The 22,744-nt window shown below is 49.5% G+C and overlaps 2 protein-coding genes across 3 annotated transcripts; one reads left to right on the forward strand and one right to left on the reverse strand.

The window, feature by feature from the left end:
* Window positions 1-57: 57 nt before the first annotated feature.
* On the reverse strand, window positions 58-7,307 carry LOC132454704 (nocturnin-like). 2 transcript variants are annotated; one of them, XM_060048229.1, is made up of 5 exons: window positions 7,157-7,307; window positions 3,343-3,479; window positions 2,137-2,317; window positions 1,301-1,632; window positions 58-839 (listed from the first exon to the last, which is right to left on the reverse strand). In XM_060048229.1, exons 2-5 carry the CDS (start codon window positions 3,469-3,471, stop codon window positions 312-314), a joined length of 1,170 nt encoding a protein of 389 aa, XP_059904212.1. In that variant the 5' UTR covers window positions 3,472-3,479; window positions 7,157-7,307; the 3' UTR covers window positions 58-311. The 2 variants fall into 2 exon arrangements, with proteins under 2 accessions (XP_059904212.1, XP_059904211.1); XM_060048228.1 differs by lacking the exon at window positions 7,157-7,307 and adding an exon at window positions 4,936-5,149.
* A 5,527-nt stretch (window positions 7,308-12,834) lies between these two features.
* LOC132454698 (E3 SUMO-protein ligase ZBED1-like) lies at window positions 12,835-22,642 on the forward strand. Its single transcript, XM_060048216.1, has 7 exons — window positions 12,835-13,042; window positions 16,036-16,391; window positions 16,708-16,772; window positions 17,534-17,685; window positions 18,060-18,548; window positions 19,085-20,460; window positions 21,116-22,642. Exons 1-7 carry the CDS (start codon window positions 12,835-12,837, stop codon window positions 21,758-21,760), a joined length of 3,291 nt encoding a protein of 1,096 aa, XP_059904199.1. The 3' UTR covers window positions 21,761-22,642.
* Window positions 22,643-22,744: the final 102 nt, after the last annotated feature.

Consider the following 22,744-nt stretch of genomic DNA (forward strand, 5'->3'; position numbering starts at 1 on the left):
GGCTTGGCTGGCTCAAAAGTAGAAGGTACATATTTCACCATGGCTGTACTCCCCAGATCACTTTATCACTCGTTATTTTATTGAATCATCTTATTACATTGAACTGCCCCGCCATTGGCTATTTCCATACCACTGCAATCATTTCCTTCACGGGCAGGGGACTGTCCCTATGTCTCAATAATATTCAAATCGCCATCTGGAGGAAATCCCTGATGAGCCATGACTTTGTACTTTCCCCTCCTTCCTGCTGTCAATGTCTAGTCAGGTGTCATCCCCCCCCTTCCCGCCCAGCTGTCTGATCAGTCAGGTGTTCAGCGTTCCTCCTTGAAGCTGAAATCACAGATCAGCGAGAGGTGGTCCGACGGGTAGTGGAAGGACGGCAGCCTGTCCGGCCCGATCTGCTCCTCGGTGGGCAGGTCCAGCACGGCCTCCACCTGCAGGCAGTCCCGGCCGTACCAGATGTAGTCCAGCGTGCTGCAGCACTCGCCGCTCGGGCGGATCTTCCACGTCGTAAACGGCGGCTCCGTGGCGCCGTCTCGGCTCAGCTTCTTGTAGGCCGAGTCCAAGCGCAGCGGGGACGAGGCGAATCGCTGGTACACCTCCTCCTCCGGCACCGCGTTGAAATCGCCGCAGATGATCAGGGAGGGGGCGGCGTCCGGGGGGCCCGTGGTCCCGGGCGGGTGCCTGTGGTTGTGGAGGAGGGTCTGGAGGTGGGCCAGGAGGTCCGAGCCCTGGGCGCCGCGGAGGCGCTCCCAGCCGCTGCGGGCCTTGAGGTGGGTCACCGCCACGAACACGCACTTGGCCGTGGCGCGGCAGCGGAGCTTCGTCACCACGGCGATCTGTGCCGAGGACGAGAAAGATGACCAGGGATGCAAACCGTTAAAGGGGGGTTGATTAGTTCACATGAGAGGCCTATGAAAGAGGATTAGGGACACATTGGAAATTTTGTTTTAGTTCTTGCTTAAAAGTCAGAAAAAAAAAAAAAAAAGAATCACATGTGGTCACAATTTTAAAACGTGGAACTAACATTTACGAGTAAGTGGTTGCAGACACACATATAGAGATAGACCCACACCCTTGTTAAGTCATACATTTTGTGCAAAAGGTACACAGTGACTTCCCTGAACACTGGTGACACTCGCATGAATACACACAGACCCACACAGACAGTGAATCACAATCACGCTTTTCCAAAGTCTGTCTAATCAATAGTACTGTGTCATTCCTTGAAAATTGGTTTGAGTAACCACGCCTTATGCTCCAATTGATTTGGACTACACACACACACACACACACACACCTGATTGGTCGGGATCAGCAGGGCGGAGAGTCGCACGCTCACGCTCTCGAGAAGCTCGAAACGCGATTGGTCGAAGAAGAGCGCGCAGCCGTCGGGGCCGTTGTTGCCGTGGACGCCCAGGCACGGCGACCAGGGCTTGGGGAAGAAGTGTCCGCCGTAGCCCAGGCTGCGCAGCACGGGCTGGAAGGTGTCGTAGTAGTGGTCCACCTCTTGCAGACACAGGATGTGGGGTTTGTAGGTGAGGATCTCCTCCAGGATGAGGTACTTCCTCTCGGGCCAGCTCAGCGCCTCCGGGGGGCAGCGGACGAAGCAGTCGGCCCCCTCACCCAGAGCTGGGGGAGATGAGATGTTAAAACGTAAAGCTGTGTGTTTTAGGAAGACCGTCCGTCCCCCCCCCTAACGAACATCAGCAAGGCCTCTGATATAGCTTTTATAGCATTGTGTGTCAATATTAGCACTCGGTTTCTTCTTCCTTCTTTCGCTTTATTTGACAGAACACACACACACACACACGGACACACACACGGGCGCGCACACACACACAAACACACACACACACACACACACACACACACACACACACACACACACACACACACACACACACACACACACACACACACAGAAGCCCGAGCACACAAAACCACACGGGCACCAACACACCAACAAGGAAGCACGCACTCACACACACGCATGGCAGGGCCACGTGCATCAATTCAAAACCACTCACACACACACACACACACACGCGCGGAAAGCTGTGCGTTTCCGTTGCGAGCCCCCCCCCCCCCAGTGTGGCCCTCAGACAGCGTCTCCCCGTGGGGCCGTGGGCTCACCTTGGGCCAGTATGTTCCACTGCAGCACCCTGATGGGGGCCCCGGGGGCCCGCTGCCCGTCCCCGCAGTGGACCAGGGGCCTGTGGAAGCGCGGGGGGCGCCCCCTGAGGGCCTCCTCACACTCCCGGAGCAGCTTCTGCTCCAGGGGGTCCGGGTCAAGCTGGGACGGCCCCTGGGAGTCCTACGAGGGGGGGGGAGGAGGGGGGAGACAGGGGAGCGAGCCGTCGTTGTTAAACCCGTGGGGCGGCGTGAGGCTCAGCAGGGTGGGTGTGGGAGGGGCGGGTCGGCTGGTAACCCGGAGGTCGCTGGTTCGATCCCCGGCTCCTCCTCGCGGAGTGCCGAGGTGTCACTGAGCGAGACGCCTCACCCTGACTGCCCCCGACGAGCCGGCTGTCGCCTTGTCTTGTTGACTCCGCCGTCGGTGTGTGAATGTGTGCATGAATGGGTGAATGTTGGGCAGTATTGTAAAGTGCTTTGGGTGGCCACTGGTTTGAAAAGCGCTATATAAATGTAGTCCATTTACCTTTTAGGTGATTTTTGGTGCTCTGAACATCCTTACTGTTCCGACAGAGATTTATTCTTTCTCTTTCTTCTGACAAATGTACTTATTGTAAGTCATTTTGGATATAAGCATCTGCTAAATGGCCTTAATGTAAATTAAACCGCTTGTTTTAGTATTCGAAGATGTAATTCACTGATGTCTTGGCTGCCTTTCATGCACTCAACGTTTCTCAAATGTACTCGAGGTGGGATATTTTACAATTACAATTAGGGCATTTAGCAGACACTTCTAACCAAAGCGACTTTAATACCGTTAATACAGACATTGACACACCGACGGCAGAGTCAACCATGCAAGGCGACAGCCAGCTCGTCAGGAGCGGTTAGGGTTAAATATTGTGAAGAATATATAAATATATATTGTGAAGAATTGATTTGTTTTCATGATTCTGTAGGAATCATACCCTGGCGTTGAGCTTATTCCCCAGGTAATCGTGTTATTAATATAGTGTGTAGACCAAAGATTGTCATGACCTTCCCTCACATATAAGACGTGAGGTAGAGTGGAGCTATCCTCACTGTACCGACAGCGATATACTGTTGTTTCTCCTCCTTCTGACAAATGTACTTTTTGTAAGTCTGCTAAAAGCCTTCAATGTAAATGTAAGCTATGAGTGAATGCATGCAACACACGTCAGGTCGTACCTTGCAGGGGGATGGCTGTGGCTCTCTCTCTGGGGGGGGATTCTGTCTGGCGAGGTGGGCTGGCGTGAGGGGGAGGGAACGGCCTCCACCGCCAATGGTGCTGTACAGTCTGGTGGCCCCCCCACCCATGGGACAACCTGGGACAGAAGAGGGAGGAGTCATGCCAGGTCCAGTATGTGTGCTTCATCACATTATCGCTTTGCTGCACAATATTAACTCGAAGTGCCACTCAATAATGACCTCGCCCACCCATACAAGCCACAACCTGCCCCGATATAAACTCCCTTAGGTCACACCCACAACTGCATGAGTCTACCTGAGTATTCGTTAATACATCGACTAAACCTGTGCATGATTTTTCATGATTAACATATTGAACATATTATTTCCATGACTAAAGATTGACCGAAGGAGTCTTGTTTTGACCCGAGTGAGGCATGATTTCCTTGGCACATTGTTACAAGCGGTTTCCTGACGCATGTTTTTCATCCGGTGAGCTATTCAAGATAAGATGTCCTGGAAGTGTTGAAATCCTTTTGACGTTACAAAACGTGGCCCGTGATGACATGTTGTTCTTAGCAACCTTTTGATCAACTGCAACCAACCAAGATGGATGAGGAAGGAGATGCAATATTTTCCAGTTCAAATCTTTGGTAAAATATTGTTACACTTTTTTGAGAATTTTTACTGTTATCTACTGTTAACTTACTTGTATTTATATTATTTCAAAAGGAAAGTTAGAACGAACATCGGCATGCAATGTCATTTCAAATAGATATATTTTCAGTATGGGGACTTTATCAATGTAGCTTTTATAGCATTATGTGTCAATATGACTTTTACTTTGTTGTCCCCTGGGGGAAATTCTTTTTCACTCCATAGTACATTTGTGGGCCGCACGTCAAAAGACAGTAACAGATATACAGCATACACAACAAAAACAACATGCAGACAAAATGCTGACAAAATATGTAAATAGTGTGGAACAGGGGTGAGTTATCTTGGCATGAACAGTCAGTTTTTGTTTTTTTCCTCTTGTGTATTTTATCGGCCACATTTAAAGAGCCGTACTGGCACTCAATGTCCAAAATGTTTATTAGCTGACTGTACACAAACTTGTAAACAAAAGCTTGGCCGCATGAACACACACACACACACATGGGCATGAACAAGCGCAGGCACACACACACACACACACACACACACACACACACACACACACACACACACACACACACACACACACACACACACACACACACACACACATTAATCAAGTGGACACTTTAAATGCCATGCTCTATTACATAACTGCTCCATTAAACAATATTTAACAATTTAGACGCATAGTTCCGTTCAGTTCAGTTCAGTTCACATAACTCATTAGTATTTCTATACAAGCCCCGACAAATACATCTCTTCCATTCCATTCACACTTCCCCCTCGGTACATCCAACTTACTGAACCCTGAAAACATCTCGTCTATTAAAGTTAACAAGGGACCCGAGGGAACCTAGAACACACCCCACACACGGGAAGATCAAACCAGAAGCCTGACTCCCCTTACGTCCGACGAACAACCCTCTCACTCACCCATAGTTTCCATGTTGCTGCCGATCACTATCGCTTTGATGCTACAGGCGACAAAAACACACGCGAATATCGAGTAGCCAGGTCCCAGTTCGATGCTTTTTGTTGTAGTCACACACCGACCGGTTTGTTCTGTTGCAACGTAGAATGACTGGCTGACACACAGATGTGGTGTTGCCACACTGTGGGTGTGTGTGCTCATGTGCTCTGAAACGGACACAGTGTTTACTGTTCGCTGTGAGAGGGTGGAGGGAGAGGGAGTGGGAGAGAGAGGTAGGGAGAGGGAGAGAGAGTGAGGGGGAGAGAGAGAGCGTGAGAGGGAGAGGGGGAGAGAGTGAGGGAGTGAGGGGGAGAGGAAGGGAGGATTAGGTTGTGCAGACGTCACAGAGCCATATGGGTTTTGACAGAGGTCATAGAGCGTTTTGGCAGGGTGCTCTCTGCATTACTCTGGTCTATGCTGTGCAAACACACACACACACACACACACACACACACACACACACACACACACACACACACACACACACACACACACACACACACACAAGATCAAATGAAAACTAAACTAGACAGACTAGACAACCTTGCAGAAGGTACACAGTGACTTTACTGAACACTGGTGGCACACACACACACACACACACACACACACACACACACACACACACACACACACACACACACAGTGAATCAAAATCACACTTTTCCGAAGTCTGTGTCTAATCAATAGCACTGTGTCATTCCTTGAAAATGGGTGATGAACCATGCCTTATGCTCTGATTGATTTTACACTCATTTCTAAGAAGAACCTTTGTCGGCAATTAGATATTTCCCAATTCGTCGGTAACATAACAAACAAAGACACGCACACGCAGACACAGACTCATACAATATAACAGTGAATCAGGAGCCACTTTACAACCCCTTGCTTATCACGTTAGCCGAGAAAAGCAGAACGACTGCAACAAAGGCTTCACAGTGACACACAGTCCTGCTGAGACATGGTTTTGAGTGGCAAAACGAAAACACACACACATATCTCTATTCTAATGAATATCAAAAGACCCTAACACTTGTTTAGTGATAAATTGCACACAGGATATATAACTAAACAAGCGCTTGGGTCGATCTGTCACTTTGTGGGTGTGGGTGTGTCTGTGGGTGTGTGCGGGTGTGTGTGTCTCACACACACACACACACACTCTAACACATTAGACACAAACACCCATTTCCTAGTAAATCGGTTTGAAGCCCCACTCTATACGCTAGTTGATTTATGACTTATTTCAAGGAGGATACCGGGTACGCCATTTCATCTCTTTATCCCAAATAACATAATCACATTATTCATATGACTAAACTTTTAGCACGAAAACAACTTATTTGGGAGGGACAGTTGAACTCAACCTTTCCCAATCTGTTATGTAAGCCAAAGGTCCCATTGAAACAATATACCATTTTATTTTTCCATTTATGACGTTGTCATAAATGGAAAAATAAATAGAAAATGGTCTATCTTTACAGATTGTCTTGCATGCAGAACGTGAATTGGTTAAAATGTGGTATTGTTATGTCACGTTTTTCTTATACTGTACACTTGGGAATCCATAACCTAAGCCTGTTCTATGTTACTTTGTGAAGAAAGTGATAAAAGAAAAGAAAGAAGGAAAGATAGATGGATCACGTGTATTTCTCTGTGCTTGATTAGTCTGCCTTTCTTTGGTATTAAGTGTCTCCTCCACTGTTGACCTTCAGATTGTATTCCTGCCACTTGAGCTGCTTTGCCGTGGCATTTTAACGTCTCCACTCGCTGTCCTCACACACACAAACCCACACAACTCTGGTGAAAGCAGCCATCTAAAACGCACATCAGAAAGAGTGTGAGTACATGTCATGTTTGCCAAAGGAGCAAGGACCACTCCCATTAAATAATAAACAATCATCTGACAAGCCCTTTACGTCACTCTTAAGTCAATTCAATACATTCTTGTTGTGCATCAAACTAAATAAATCTTGTAGGTAGGTATAAATAGTATCAGAAGTTATATAAAATACAAAAGAATACATACAGAGAAAGATTCTTTTTAAAAAAGGAACAATATTGCTTGCCAAATAAAGATGCTAACTATTGACCACACAGAGCTATTAAAGAGATTCAAGATATGAACCAAGAGACAAAACATGAAGTGGGATCAACAAGCAAAGTGCTGATGCCAGCCCTTACCACAACAGACTGCTACCTTCCTCTGAGCTCCCCAGCAGCTGTCTCCTCACACCACCAGCACATAGGGTTGCATGTGCGTGACGTTAAAGTCTATATAGGTCCCGTGTGCGGGTTTGTGTTCGTATTGAGTCTATTATCTGTGTCTTTGTGTGTGTATGTGTGTGTGTGTGTGCAACTCTGTCGTCCAACAGCTGCAGAGCAAGGTCACAGCAGCACAGCGGCGACAATATACCTGAAGAGTGCCATCTTCTGGTTGGAGCCCGGTACTGAAAAAAGGGTTTTCACCGCAGATTGCATAATCCGCAATTCATTCATTTTGGTTAATATAAAACATAGTTTTAAATTTGAGTGATTTGTATTTAGATTAGATTAGATTATATAACATACATTTTAATATCCGTTTACACAGAAATGTGTCTTGCATTACACATCTCTTAAATTCTCATAGAAATACATTAAAACAGCACATAAAAACATTTACACAACATTTAAGAGTCCAAGGGCCTCATGTACTAAGACTTGCGTGGATTTCATACTGAAACTTGGCGTACGCCAAAACCCAGAAACTGTCTTACGCACAAATAAATTCAGATGTATCAAAGTGTGCGAACGCATGGATCCAAGCACGTTTCTTTTGTACATCTCGATCAACGTGGAATTGAGCGCACATGCCGAGGTGCCAAACTCCTCCCTGTCCACGCCCTCATTTAAATATGCAATTTCATTTAAATAGGCCTCTGGACCTGAGATTCACCTCTTAATCCGATCACCTGGCACCATGAACAGAGGCAAAAAACGAAACTTCACAGAGTCTGAGCTCGAGATTTTGCTCCACGAGGTAGAAATGCGCAAGCATATGCTATTGGAACCCTGTCAACAGGGATAAATGCAAAACAAAAGAGAAGTGAGTGGGAGTGTGTTTGCGAGGCCGTCAATGCAGTGGGGTCTCAGCAGCGCACACACTCTGAAATTAAAAAAAAGTGGTCAGACCTCAAGGTGGAGGTGAAGCGGAGGGTTTCTGCCCACCGCCGAAGCGTGACCGCAACAGGTGGGGGGACGGGAGTGGGGGAACTCTCCCCCTTCGATTTGAGAGTGGCCGCTTTGATCGGTGACACAGCTCTCACCGGAGTGGTGGGAGCCCATGAAGGGGACACCGATCATCCCCAAGGTAAATATGCTGAAGTCATAAATGCTGTAATTATACTGGTCATACAATTGGCTGCTTGCAATACACATAAGTCGTGCGTAAAGATGCCAGGATATTAAAGACTTTGACTCGTGTTTATGAACTTAATTTTTTTATTTTTGAATAGACAAGCAAGGAGAGGGCACGGTTTGCTCCCGGCCCCGGCGTCTCCAGCGCCCTTCGGATTTGACCATTTGCGATGTCCTCTAACAACGCTAACGCAGCCATTTTTAAAACAATTTTCTTCATCCATTGCGCATGCTTTTATAGCCACCCATATAATTGCAAGGTGTGTTGATTGTTCATTAGTGTGTCTCTGATGTGCAAATCACTCTGAGTCATTGTTTTCACCTTTTTTCCCAGTTTCCCAGCGTCACCTCTAAGTGTCGCCAAAGGAACAATAGCTGTAGAAACGTGCGTACGACAGCTCTGGAGCTGGCGTGGGGACCGCACATTTTTACGATCATTTCACGTTTTGTACATCTGAACGTGAGCGTGGAAAAGGACGTACGCCACGTTTTTGTGCGTACGCAACCTTAGTACATGAGGCCCCAAGAGTCCATAAACACAGATAAATAAAAGAGTCAGGGGTCTCACAGTCCAATAAATTAAAGGCCATTGATTTCTCTGGGGTGTGTGTAGTGATATTGGGAGTGTGTAGTGTGTTTGCATGTGGGATGTATGTGGAGCCTATACTTTACTCTTCTCTGTTGGTTGAACAATGATATCGAATGAGGGAGAAATAAGTGTTTTCATTTGTTTCTCCTGCAGCTAGGCATTCTAAAGAGTCTTCCGGACGACAGGAGCTGATGCTCCTTATTTAAGACGTGAGAGGGGTCTAAAGCTATCTTGTCTGCCTTCCTGAGCATATGCTTAGTTCAGCTGTCATAGAAGTGACCGTCATTGTGTGGCCCACCAGCTTTGAGAAAATGCTCAGAAGTCTTAGTATCCTGTAATTTAACTGGACTAAGAGACCACAGAACTAAACTGCCACCCCCATACTGCGGTATGCTTTGTAAAGAATTGATGTAGGATGTCCTGACTGGCTCCAAAGGATCTAAGTCTTCTCAGAAAATGAGTTCTCTGTTGGACTTTGTTGCAAATGTAATCCACTTGCTGTGACCAGGAGAAGACACTATCCACATATACCCCTAGATATTTGAAGGATGCTGACTGTTTTATGGGTTTGTCATGAATTATGACTGGGGTGGGTGCGTGTTGAACTGTGCCAAAGATGACCCCCTGTGTTTTGATTGGATTCATTGTGAGGGCATTTTGCTCTCCCCATTGGACCAATCTCTTCACTCTCATAGTAGAGGTCAGGTTCCATCTCCTCTGTCATCAGGGCCACCAGTGCCGTATCATCCGGAAATTTGCTGAGGCTATGGTCAGGGGTGCTGATGGTGCAATCGTTGGTATACATTGGAAAAGCAGTAGTGAGCTCACACATCCTTGTGGCGTTCCACTGCTCGTTGTGACCAGCGGGTAGAGCGTCTTGTTAACTCTGAACAGCTGCCTACGGATGAGGAAAGAGTGGTACCAATGAATATGGTATGGGTTTATGTCCAACTGTTGCATTTGGAGAGAAGTAAATCCAGTTTGATGGTGTTGAAAGCAGAGTAGTCAATAAACCGTACTCTAGCATTTGGTTTGTGATTCGGTAAGTCCAGGTGTTTTAGGACAAGGTGTGTAAGGGTAGCGACGATATCAATGGTATTTATCTAAAGGCGGTCTTTTGTACGCCTGTTGTGGTTATGAATATATATTTGCGAAAGGGAAAACATAGGGTGTGATTATGGGAGTCATGTTTATGAGAATTATGAGTGCAAATAGTTTAAATGCAGAAAATAGTCATTTGAAATGTTAAAAAGTTTCTAAATAAAAACCTAAATATTATTCAAGGCATTTATTATATATCATATTGCTTTAGGATCCGATACAAATCTTCATAAGGCATCTTTGAGGTTGGGGAAAGTTGCACAAAATGAAATGTAAACACAAACACACATTTACACCCGTACAATGTAACACACACATTGAACTATAACAGAAAGTGGTGTCCTGTTTACAACCCCATTCTCTATAATAACCCCCGTCTAGTAGCCTAGTTTGCTGATGTGCAGCAGCTGCTGTCGCACTCGTTCGGCGACGCCCTCGAACTGAGTGCTTCTGGTCCCCAGGCGCCCCAGCAGCGCCCCGAACGCCTCCACCAAGGGCCTGTATCCGTCACACCCCTCCCGCGTCACGGCCTGGTCCTCTCCCCAGGCCCGCAGCAGCCGCGCCAACGCCGCCTGCTCCTGCTCTCCCCTGGCCACGACGGCCCTCCCGTGCCTCTCCGTGGCACTCCTGGCGCTGGCCATGTCCTCCTCCATCTTCAGCACGCTGAGCCGCAGCCTGGAGTTCTCTAGGCTCACCGCCTCCAGCCGCCGCCCGCCGTCCTGGATCCGGGCCTCCACCGCCAGGAGCTCCGAGGCCTGGCCGACCATCAGCTCCCTGTGGCGGGCCCGCCCGGCCTCCAGCCCGGCCTTCGTCTCCTCCCGGGGCCCCAGCAGCACGGCCGTCTCTCCCCGGAGCCCCTTCGTGGAGCCCTCCAGGCGGGCTTTCTCCCCGTGCTGCGCCGCGATGAGACGCTCCAGCCCCTGGAACGAGGCCTCCTCCCGCAGGTGGCGGGCCTCCGCCTGGCTCAGCGCGGCCTCCCCCTCCTCCAGCTGCCTCTCCTTCGCCTCGGCCTCCCTCTGGAGCTGCTCCGTCTCCCCGGCGAGCCGCTCCACCTCCTCGCGGTACTCCGTCTCCATCTGGACAAAGTCCATCTCGGCGCGGGTCAGCCGACGGGTCAGGGCGTCCACCTCGTCGTTGGACGCCAGCTCCCGCCGCAGCGCCACCTCCTCCAGGCACAGGCTGCCGTGTTTCTCCCTGGCGACGCGTATGGCCGCGGTCGCCTTGTCGACGCGCGCCTCCTGCGCCTTCCGCGCCTCCTCCTGGAGGATCCCCTGCTCCCGCTTCTCCACCTCCGCCTCGCCCAGGTTCCACTGCTCCGTCCCCAGCCGGCCGCGCGCCTTCTCCTGGTCCTCCTGGTAGAGGCCCACGTTGAGGAGGTTGCTCTCCAGCAGACGGCCCGTCTCCACCTCCATCATGCACGCCTGGGCGCCGTGCCGGGTGATGGAGGCCAGCTGCTCATCCAGCCGGCGGGTGGTGCTCTCCAGGCGCTCCGACACGGTGAGGTGGACGGCCCGCATCTCGTTCTCCTCCCGCCGCTGCACCTTGGCGCGCTCCTCGGCGGCGGCCAGGGTCCTCCTGTAGACCACCCCGGCCGCCGTCCCCTCCTCTATCTCCTGGTCCAGCAGTACGAGGTCCTCCTGGAGCCGCTGGCCGGCGGCCCCGTAGTGGCGGCGCAGCTCGCACAGCTCCCGCTCGGCGCTCTCCACCTGGTGGCCGGCCTCCTGGTGGCCGGCCACCGCCTCCTTCAACTGCACCTCGTGCAAGCCGCGCGACGCCGTGAGCCGCTCCACGGTGCGCCCCAGATTGGCCCCGTGCTGCGTCAAGTCGGCCAGCTGGTCGTCCCGGTCCATGCGCAAGTTGTTGAAATCGCTCAGCTTCTTCTGCCTCATGGCGTTCTCCTGCTTCTGCTTCAACACGGAATTGGCAACCCGCTCTAGCTCGACCATGAGGCCGTCCTTGGTGTCGTCGAACGCCGCGCTCTCTCTCGCCATGTCGCGCTCCAGGGATGATTTGCTCTCCTCCGCGGCGGCGATGCAGCCTCTGAGCTCCGCCACCTTGTCCAGAGACCGCTGCAGCTGAGCCTGAGCGCTGTGCTTCAGGGAGATCCGGTGGTTGAGGACGGCCGTGTCGCTGTCGTGTTTGGCCCTCACCTGGTCCCTCTCGGGGACCAGCAGGCGATTCTGTCTGAGGATCTCCTCCTGACGGTCCGTCGTGGCTCGCTGAAGATCTGCAGTGCTGTTCAGTTCGGCGTGCAGGTCCGCTATCTCCTTGGCGTTGGACTCCCTGGCCGCGGTCACGTCGGCCATGATGTCCTTGCTGATTTTTTCTTGGAACTTGTGAATCTGGTGTCTGACTTTGCCGTTCTCTATGGTCTCCACCTCCAGCTGCTCGTGGACTGAGCGCCTGGACGTCTCCAGCTTGGTGACAGCAGCTGCTATCTCCTTTAGATGATGGCTGGCCTCAGTATTGAATGGCACCTTCTCCTCCTTGAACTGCCTCTCCAGTTCCCCTAAATGTTGCAGAGCCATCATCACGGCGGGGAAATCGGGCACCAAACACGAAGCCATCCTCCGTGTTCAGCTTTTTACGCACGTATCGTTCAGTTGTAGCGAAATGTATCAGGTTACCAGGGCAACGTCACTCCCCGGCCGGCGGTGACGAAAGCAGCCTACGGCGAGCCAGTGCGGCCAAAAACGCGAAGTCGTACCGTGTAGCTGTTGGTGTTTCCCACACAGGGCTAGCAGCAAGTAGCTGCAGCACAAAAAAAACGATCATGGATCTCATCCCCAAACCCAACTGCAAGTCCACCGTGTGGCAGTACTTTGGCCTGATCCCGGACGATTATGGGAAACCCCTGGATCCCTGCAACCCCATATGTCGTCTGTGCCGGAGGATCGTTCACAGCAAGAACGGGAGCACGACCAACCTCAGAGCTCACCTGAGGACCCGCCACCGGAAGATGCTGGTTGCTCAGCCACGCGGTTAGTACGAACACAGTGGAGGGACTGATCGTTGTTGTTGTTGGCATGCGTTATGATACAGAGTTTCACCATGCTTCCAGGGATGTGCAGGCTGAGGAATAAAAGGAAGCGATTTGGAAGTGGTTGTTGTATCATGCTCCAATTTGGGGATGCTGTTTGATTTAGATGCCAGCCAGATGCATTTTGGGAACGTTTCTATCAGCCTACCAGCAACCAAGACTTTAAAACATTATAAATAACCTAAGCATGGTCAGGATAGATTGAACCAGAATGAAATCATGCGATGAATGCAAAGCATGCACTATACACTCTTTGTGTGTGTGGTATAACATTATACCACTTTACCGGGGGTCGGCAACCCTATAGCACGCGTGCCACCACTGGCACTTGGCAGCATAATCTTTGCACACACAAAAAATAAATACATAAGAAAATCTTATTTTTTATTTTATTATTATTGTTATTAAAAAAAATCACCGCACAATACGGCAGCATAATTATTAATACCGATTTCTTTGCACTTTATTCTGTTTTGGGCATTTCCTCCCAGTGCAAATGATCAAATGAGTTACTGAAAGCATTGTTCTGAAATGGGATCAATCGAGAAGAAAATATTTAAATTATTGTTGCAAGTGGCCTATGCATCGCCTTCACATTGTTTTGTAAAGCTGTACATGTCTTAAAGATATTGATGTCGATGGTTAACATTCTCAACTATTCTTGTTTTTTTACACTTAAACTCTTCTGTTGTGGGTATATTTATTCCATTTATTTGTATAGGTGGGGGATTTTGTGTGTTTTAAGGTCATCACCTCTGTTTTCTTCTGGCTTATGTTCAGTCCTATTTGTTGTGCAAATCTGTTGACACGGGATGTTTTTTCTTGTATTTGTAGTTGTGTATGGGAAACCAGTGTCAAGTCGTCTGCAAAGTCTAGCTCTTCAAGTGTTGTAAATAGTGTCTGATCCGATGCCTCTAGGTTGATCTTCGGTTGTTCTTCGCAACACCCAGTATATGACGGTATTGAAGAGTAATGCGGACACCACGCAAACAGCCTCACTTTGTGTATGCTGTCAAATGCTTTCTCGAAGTTTACAAAATTGATATATAGCTGTCTTTGTCATTCTGTGCACTGCTCTATAATGTTGCACAGTGTGAAAATTTGGTCGGCACACCCTCTTCCTTTCCGAAACCCTGCTTGTTCTCTTCTGAGCTGCTTGTCTATTATGACTTTGTATTCTTTGTATTATGACTTTGATAGTATTTTACTATGAATTGACAAAAGGGTAATTCCAAGGCAGTTGTCGCAGTTTTTTTAGGGAAACTTTCTTGGGGATCTTTACGATTACACCCTTTGACCAGTCGTTTGGTATCGTCTTCCCCTCCCATATGGATGTGAAAAGTGGTCTGAGCAGTTTTGCTGAAAGTTCTGGGTGTACTTTGAACAGTTCTGCATTCAGGTTGTCTTGCCCGGGGGCTTTTCCGTTTTTGAGTGATTTGATGGCTGAAACTATTTCTTTTTTCTTCTGGTGGTGCAGTGTTAACCTCAGGGACAGTCTCAGGTTCCTGTATCTCTGATTCGGCTGTTGGTGGGGGGTCTGTTTAGGACCTCGCTGAAGTGTTCAGCCCACCTTGCCTCTGATGCAAGAGTTCGCCCTTGTTTGTCAGTGATCGGAGCGTATCTATAGCTCTATGGTACCTACCGCAGACTATTCGGGTGATTTTGTAGACCTTTCCTTGCTCTCCCTTGTTTGCTGCTTCTTCTGCCTGGTCTTCAAGACTGTTTATATAATATCTCTTGTTTTCTCTTGCCATCCTCTTAACTGTTCTGTCGGTTTCCCTATATTGTTGATTGTATTTATCTTTAATCCTCTCTGACTTGGCTTCCATTCATTTCTTTTTAAGGGCTCTCCTATCTGCTATGACTTTCCAGGTGTCTGCTGTAATCCACTCTTTTCTGTTCCTTTGCTTTATTCCCAGGCAGACTTCACTACTATTGGAGTAAGCTATTGGAGTAAGCAGTTTTGATCTGTTCCCATTTAATGTTGGCATGATCATCACAATAATAATACAAAAAAGTGTGTTTAACGTATGTTTTATGGAACCATAATAATGTAAACATTAAAACGCCAATATAAGTTTTATCTAATTTGTGGTATCTCAAACACAATACCAACATATATTAGGATACCAACAATAATCGTGATTAATCTTTATTTACAAATCTGGGAAACATGACTTTTCATACAAGAGAGCCTAAAAAAGGAGGTAGAGCCGGTTGACTTGTAACCTGAAGGTTGCTAGTTTGATCCCCGGCTCCTCTTAGCCGAGTGTCGAGTTGTCCCTGAGCGAGACGCCTCACCCTGACTTCTCCTGGCGATCTGGCGGTCGCCTTGTATGGTTGACGCCGCAGTCGGTGTGCATGAATGGGTGAATGCGAGGCAATATTGTACAGAGCTTTGAGTGGCTGCCCCATTTACCATTATCACCTGTAAGAGCCAATAGGCCAATAATTGATTAATAATAAATACTTAGTTTAAAATGATATAAAAAGGCTAATATTAATTTTATGTTAATTCATAATGTGTAAAACTGTTAATAATTTAGTGAGGTATAAATGGTAAATATGTTATTCTCTATGTTTTGGGATTTTTACGTAACAACGTCACTGTATAGTTATAACGGTAACGATGGTAACGTAATTCAGTTTGGAGTCTAACATTGATTGAAGCTACACAGTTTTTTGACCGTGCGTGAGACCGTAGTTTATATAGTTGAAGACGTGTATTTTGTTTGAAGACTTTTAAGTGAACATTTAAAAACGAAGGAACATTGTCTTGTCTTTTCGCCCCCGCGTCGCAAACGCTGTCAGCGGACTCCCAACAAGTGGTACAGAGGACGACGAGTAGGAGTGAGACGGAGTGCCACTATATCACCGATTCACCCGCAGTCAGACAAACTCTACTCAACCCCAAAAACCCCCTTGTGTCTTCAGATTTCCCCGTTCTGGATTCCGGTTCAGAGAACCCCTTGAAGGACGCCCCGAGCCCGAGCCCGAGCCCCCTGACCGCCCCGACCCAGAACTACGTCTCGGACGCCTCGGTTCCGCCGGCGGACCCCGGGCTGGAGGTGGGGCCCTCGCGGGCGGCCCTCTCCCTCCCCTTCTGCCTCAACCTGTGGCTGGAGCCCGAGCCCAGCGAGGCGGCGTCCCCCGGGGCCTCGTCCAAGGAGTGGGTGGTGGAGATGGGCGTCCACGCCAAGCTCCACCTCCAGGAGGGCCTCGTCTTCGGACCCTTCGTGGGGGAGCTGGTCCGAGGGGCGCCGCGGAGCACTCTCAGCCACGCCTGGATCGTGAGTATCAAGACGGCCTCAGGAGAACGGCTCGCCGCATGATTATGGACTACGTCCGTGCAGGCGTGCAGGGTCTCTTGTTTCTTATTAGATGAGAACCAGTGCGGGTCGGCTGGCAAACGGAAGGTTGCCAGTTCGATCCCCGGCTCCGTTCTAGCAGCGTCCTTTCTCGTGCCTTGCTCGTGGTGTCCCTGAGCAAGGCACCCCACCCATTGACCGTTTAACCATATCTGCTTTGGGAATACTTTGTGAGTGAAATCAGTTCTGCCCGCTCTGTTTGAGTTTAACTAACCGTACGTTTTGCTCACATCTCCAGATTAGGGAGGAATCAGAGTTCTACTACGTAGATGCTTCAGATGAAAACAAATCCAACTGGATGAGGTGAGACATTCGGATTGGCTTCAGTAACACTGCCCACCTGTCCTGAGTAACTCTTTCTTCTCCATCTTCAAAAATGTGATGTATTAATATTCCTAGTATGTCAAGATGAACTTTTAATTAATCATACGGGCCCTGTTATTGGGGGGGGGGGGTGGAGGGTTGCGGGATAGTCTAGTGTTGCTGGGTGTTCGGTCCCAATCTGAAAGGTCATGGTTTGAACCCCGATGTCTGCATTCTACCTGTGGACATAAAGACATCCTTGCGCAAAATGCCCAACCCTTGAGCAAAATGACATACCCTCTCTAAACTAGGGATGCACCGAATATACGGCCACCGAAAATGTTCGGCCGAAAATGGCCGAAAACATAATTTTGGGTTTCGGCCGAAGGAGTAAAAAGGCCGAAAAAAAATACAGAGAACATTTTTATTTTTGATAAAAAAAAATAATAAAAATGTTTTACTCATTTATTTAAAGGTACATTGTTCTTAAATTCTTGCTATAAGGTCTGATGGAATGTTAGAAAACGTTCAGTATTAAATAAATATTTTGTATCAAATTTGTAATTGATTTTTTTTTATGGAAATGCAAGACAAAAAAGTTTATCAAGGACATTTAATTGTTGGATTTATGCAATGGTGAAAAATGAATGAAAAGCAGCAGAAGCCACATTCGGTATTCGGTATTCAGTTTCGGCCAAGAATTTTCATTTCGGTGCATCCCTACTGTGAAGTTAATCTGACTACACATCACATTGTTTCAGGTACGTCTCATATGCCGCTAAGGAGGAGGATCACAACCTGATTGTGATCCAGATCAACCAGCAGATCTACTACAAGACCTCCAAGCCGATCCCCGAGGGAGGAGAGCTCAAGGTCCGCATCGGAGAGGACTACGCTGCTGTACTGTGCCTGGGTGAGCCAGCAGACGTATGCTCCTGGTTGAGCTCTGCTTCAAGGCCTCTGTCTCGATAGATGGATGGACATTTCTTTGTTACAGCAGCCCAGCAGCAGTTGAAGTTTCAGGATATAATGCAATAAAAATATAAAGTAGTGCTAGGGAAAACGAAAATAGAGGCTAAAGCAAATACAAAAGTAAGGACAAACGGAACAAACAATATAAATCATAAAGTAATTGCCAGTAATTAAAGTCTGTCAGTGCAATGTAAAAAACAAAGAGAATCTCTGTATTAATTGGGGGGAAAAAAGCACCAATAGTTCATAGAGGTTCAAAGAATAAGTTGGAAGCATCGTTCTGTTACATAACTTTCTCTCGCTCCTGCCGTCCAGATCCCGCCGATACGAGGTGCGACTTCGGGAAAAAGGAGAGCATCCTGCGCCTCTACCTGGACGTCCAGCTGGTGACCTTAGAGGAGCCCAGCTCCTCGCTGTGCTTCACCCACGGCCAGGTCCAGGACGCCATGCCCATCATCCACAAGGTGACCAGCACCTCCACCCCGGACTCTGCCCTCGACTCCGGTGGCGGCACTGCCACCGCCGGAGTCGCGTACGGCCCCGCCTACCTCCACGAAGAGTACAACTTTTTCCCCGGGACGGAGAACCTCATGAACCACCCGACTCAAGGCCACAGCAGACTCTGGTACTTCTACGGCTTCAGGCCGGACCCCAGCGGTCAGCCCCTCGACTGGAGCACGGCAGTGTGTAAGCTCTGTGGGAACCAGGTCGCCTTGGGAGACACAGTGAGCCACCTGAGGGACAAGCACCAGATCAGTTCGCATCGGTTCATCAGGGGCCAGAGGATCAGGAACCCTCTATATGGTAATGCGTTCGTCGTCATAACTTTGACTTCTTATCTTCAGAGTAATACGTTGGGCTCCTCGGCTCAGGTCTAAAGGTCTTAAGAGAGGTTGTCGTTATATGCAGCCCATCTTTGTAATTCTAAAAATGTCCCTGTACTCAATTAATATAATTAGTCGTTTTATTACACCAGCAGGTATGAGTGTGATTTGCCGCTACGAGACGTTTTTTTTAAATCTGCCTCTTCTGACATCACAAGTGGGCGTGTCCACCTAGATGTGCGCTGGATAGATGAGTCTACCAGCCTACCCAGTGGACTGTAGCAAACGTTGCTTATCTATCCGTCATCCATTTGGGTCGACACGCCCACTTGTGATGTCGGAAGAAGCAGATTTGCGAAAACGGCTTGTTACGGCTCATCGCACTCGCACCCGGTGGTATAATATGTCACCCTTTAACCTCAACTTGTTTGTTTTGCTTTATTGAATGTATGTCGGCCATCACCACTGTATCGACGCCTTTTCTAACTCGAGGTCTCGCCTCACTGTGATCCGTAGCTCAGAAGTCCACGTCGCTGACCCCAGCCCGCAGCGGCTCTCCCGACTGGGCCTCCACGCCCCCCTTCCTCCTCAGTACTCCGGCCACGGACACTCTGGTCAGCGCCGTCTGCAACTTCCTGATCCGGGACCTCTACCCACCGGCCATGGTGGAAGGGCAGGGTTTCAAGGAGTTGATGCATACCCTCGCGCCGTCCAACAAAGACCTGCCCACTGCCCGCGCCCTGGAGGCCCTCCTGAAGGACCTCCACGCCAGGGAGGAGAAACGTCTGCGCCAGCTCCTGAGGTGCACCGCGGCGGGCCAAGACGAGGACGAGAACGCGTTCGACTACACGTCGCAGTCGGAGACCCAGGAGACGTCGTTTCGCCACACGACGGACGCGTCGCGCCCGGTGACTCTGAGCGTGGACGTCTGGCGGCATGTCTGGCTCGGGGACGCCAGCAGGAACGCCACCCTCTGGGTGCACTATGTCGACGCCAACTTTGATCCTCAGAACTGGGCGCTGACCACCCAGAGGCTGACGGAGACGGAGACGGACGGGGTGGTGGCCCAGGTGAAGACGATGGCCCTGGAGTGGGGGATCCCTCACTCCCACCTGGTCCTGCTCGGTGGAGACGCGGTGGAGAACGGCGCCTCGGGCCCGAGAAGGCCCAAACAAAGTGGCGAGCCGGACGGACGGGACCCCGCGCCCAGTCCGACCATCCCGACCATCCCCTGCTTCTTCAACGCCGTGCGAGGCTGCGTCGAAGAAGTGATGTCGTTGCCCATCATCTCGGACACCCTGAGAATGTTCCAAGACGTCCTCTCGGGAATGTTCACGCACGCGACGAGCAACCCGTTCCACCCTCAGATCGAGCTGCTGCTGCTCAAGATGGCGCCGGGGGAACGAGCTCATCTAAAGTCGTGGGCTCACAGCCCGCTCGGCTGGAAAAGCCTCTTCACCGCGGTAAACATTCTCAACAAGCACAGCAAGCTGCTCTCCGAGCTGATAAAGCTGGAGAACGGCACCATCATCAAACACGAGCACCCCGTCGAGGGGGACTCCAGCGCGGGCGGCGCTGCGGTTCTCGGCGAGTCCGAATGGACGGTTCTGCAGGAGCTCTGCTCGGTGCTGAAGCCCATGGACGTCGCCTGTCGGACCCTCGCCAAGGAGGCCTTCCCCTGCCTCTCCATGATCAAGCCCATGCTCATCGGCCTGCTCACGCGCCACCTGGTGTCCCAGCCCGGCGAGGTGTCGCCCCTCACCAAGGGGGTGAAGATGAGGATGAGGGAGAGGCTGGCAGCCTGCTACAAGGACCCCGCGGTGAACCGGATTCTGTGCGTGGCGTGCTCTCTGGACCCCCAGTTCCGTCACCTGGGGTTCATGGAGGCCAAGGTAACGTTTGGAGACAATGAAGTGTCTTTGCTGGTTTCCAAGTCAGCCGTCAGTATTTCCTGCATCTATTTCTTCACATTAAAAAATTACGTTTCCCACTGTCCCACTGAGAAAGATAAAATCCACATGCATAACCGATAAAGATGAGACATATCCTGACACTAAAGTAAACAATAAAGTGCACAACCAATAAAGGCATTTACTAAGGCCTAAAAAAAAAAAAAATTCCAGCGGTAGCGAATGATAGGTAGGTTGTTTTCATTTAAAAACGAGAAAATCCGCTCATCCTTGTACAGAATGAAGAGGTGCTGACCAAAACGTAATTATAGTTTGCATAAAAAAAATAAAGATTTTATTTTTTATTTTATTTTTAAAGCTCATAATATAATTTGGGTCGTACATAAATTGACAGGGTCGGTCGGAAACCGGAACCAAACAAAAAAATGTTTTAGGCCCAATCTGAAAATAAACAATAAAATATAAAATGGCAAGAAAAAAAGATATATTGTAATATTTCAAAATATATATATTGTAAAATATACATTTTAGTAATATCAGTTAATAATATCAGTCAGTCATATAAAGTGTTTGATTGGACTCGAGGGCCATTTAATTTTCCCACCACCTCATCACATCTCCCATGCTTCTCCTCCAGGATAAAACCGCCACACACGATTGGCTGAAGGAGGAGGCGGTCAAGATGATGAAGGAGGACCAGAGGGGGCGGAGCGCGTCCGGCGAGCGCGGCGGCGGCCGCATCAAGAGAAGCCCCTCCCTCTCCTCCTCCGACTCCTACGACCACCAGCCGCGGCGGAGCAAGCGCATCAAGAACGCCCCGCCCGTCCGCTTCACGGGCTGCGACGACGCCGAGGACGAGGACAGCGACGACGAAGGCGAGGAAGGGGCGGAGAAGGACTCGACGGAGGCGGAGTCCCAGGGCGGCCTCTCCGGGATGCAGTTCCTGCTGGGCGACCTGCTGGGCGGCCCCCCCGCGGCGGGCATGGCGGCGCAGGCGGCGGAGGAGGAGGCGGCGGACATGGAGCTGAGCCTCTTCACGGCCGACAAGAGGCCCTCCGCCGGGGTGGAGCCGTTGCAGTGGTGGAAGGCCAAGGCGGGGCAGTTCCCCCTGCTGGCGGCCGTGGCCCGGGTGTACCTGGCGGCCCCCGCCGTCGCGGGCGGCGGCGCGGTGGGCTTTGCGACGGACGGAGGCGTCGCCAACAAGAGGAGGAACATACCGCCGGAGAGCCTGGCGGAGATGTTGTTCTTGCATCACAACCACGTCACCACGCCGGCGGATTGAGGGTACTTTGAGAATCGGGACGTGAGGCAGAAGAACGACCGTGGCGTTGGAGATGCAACGCCGGCCTTGTGGGCGGGACGTCCTTTTGAACTGACTGTTAACTGTTAACTGACTCCTAGGATTTCAGACCCTGATGTCTTGGTCTCATTATGTCTGGAGATTATTTTACTTTTTGTCACTGCCGTTTAGGTTTCTTATAGTCGTCGTTTAGGTTTCTTTTAGCCGTCAAAAGGTCAGAATCAGTGGTCCAGGGTGCCTGAAATGTATTGACACCACCTTCTCTCTGTGGGGGATCTGATATGGTCAATGACACCATTAGTACTTAGGTAGCTAATTTTGTATTGCATTTTATCTGTTTTATGTTGTATTTGTGAAACTTTCCAAACCTGTTACCCAACCTCGTCCCTTCCTACAACTTTATCCTCATTGGGTCTACTGGGATCTAAGCACATGTGCATACGAAAGAAAGTTAAATGGGTTTGGGAAGTTCTGGAAGCGAGTCATGGTGATGATTTTCAAAGAGGATGAGCTTTCCTTGTTGCAGAATCTTGGATTACTGTAAATCGAAACACTGCATTCAAGCAATGGTCACTGGTATTCTGTCTTTAACGCCTTCTTAAAGGAATGCTCCTTTTGTTTCTCAATCCTGCCAGCAGCCCAATCGACCGAGTAAGCATTTGACCGAAATTAGCTGAAATGAGGACGGGGGTGAAATCAGCTAGGTCAGTGATGGTACAATGCACCATGCTGCAATTTCACTCGTCTCTTTGCGGAATGTGAATCTTATTTCCAAAAATGAGGTAGTTCATCATTCGTACATGTGAACGTCCCAGGCCTGCGCCGAGAATAGTTTTGGTGCTGTGCAAAAAAAACCAAAACAAATGAAGACCTATTCGAGAAGCAGGATTGGTTTATTTTACCCTCACTTCACTGATTCTACTGGTCGCTACCATTGATTTTTTTTTTTTTTGTCTAATTCGGTTG

This window comes from Gadus macrocephalus, chromosome 3 (assembly GCF_031168955.1).
Source record: "Gadus macrocephalus chromosome 3, ASM3116895v1".
NCBI lineage: Eukaryota > Metazoa > Chordata > Actinopteri > Gadiformes > Gadidae > Gadus > Gadus macrocephalus.

Coding starts and splice junctions, on each gene's coding strand:
- LOC132454704 (XM_060048228.1), bottom strand. CDS start 5,134: ATGAGCACACACACCCACAGTGTGGCAACACCACATCTGTGTGTCAGC. Junction 2,318..3,342: donor CACAGCCATCCCCCTGCAAG/GTACGACCTGAC, acceptor CCCCCCTCGTAG/GACTCCCAGGGGCCGTCCCA. Junction 1,633..2,136: donor GTGGAACATACTGGCCCAAG/GTGAGCCCACGG, acceptor CATCTCCCCCAG/CTCTGGGTGAGGGGGCCGAC.
- LOC132454698 (XM_060048216.1), top strand. CDS start 12,835: ATGGATCTCATCCCCAAACCCAACTGCAAGTCCACCGTGTGGCAGTAC. Junction 16,392..16,707: donor CTCTCAGCCACGCCTGGATC/GTGAGTATCAAG, acceptor TCACATCTCCAG/ATTAGGGAGGAATCAGAGTT. Junction 16,773..17,533: donor AACAAATCCAACTGGATGAG/GTGAGACATTCG, acceptor ACATTGTTTCAG/GTACGTCTCATATGCCGCTA.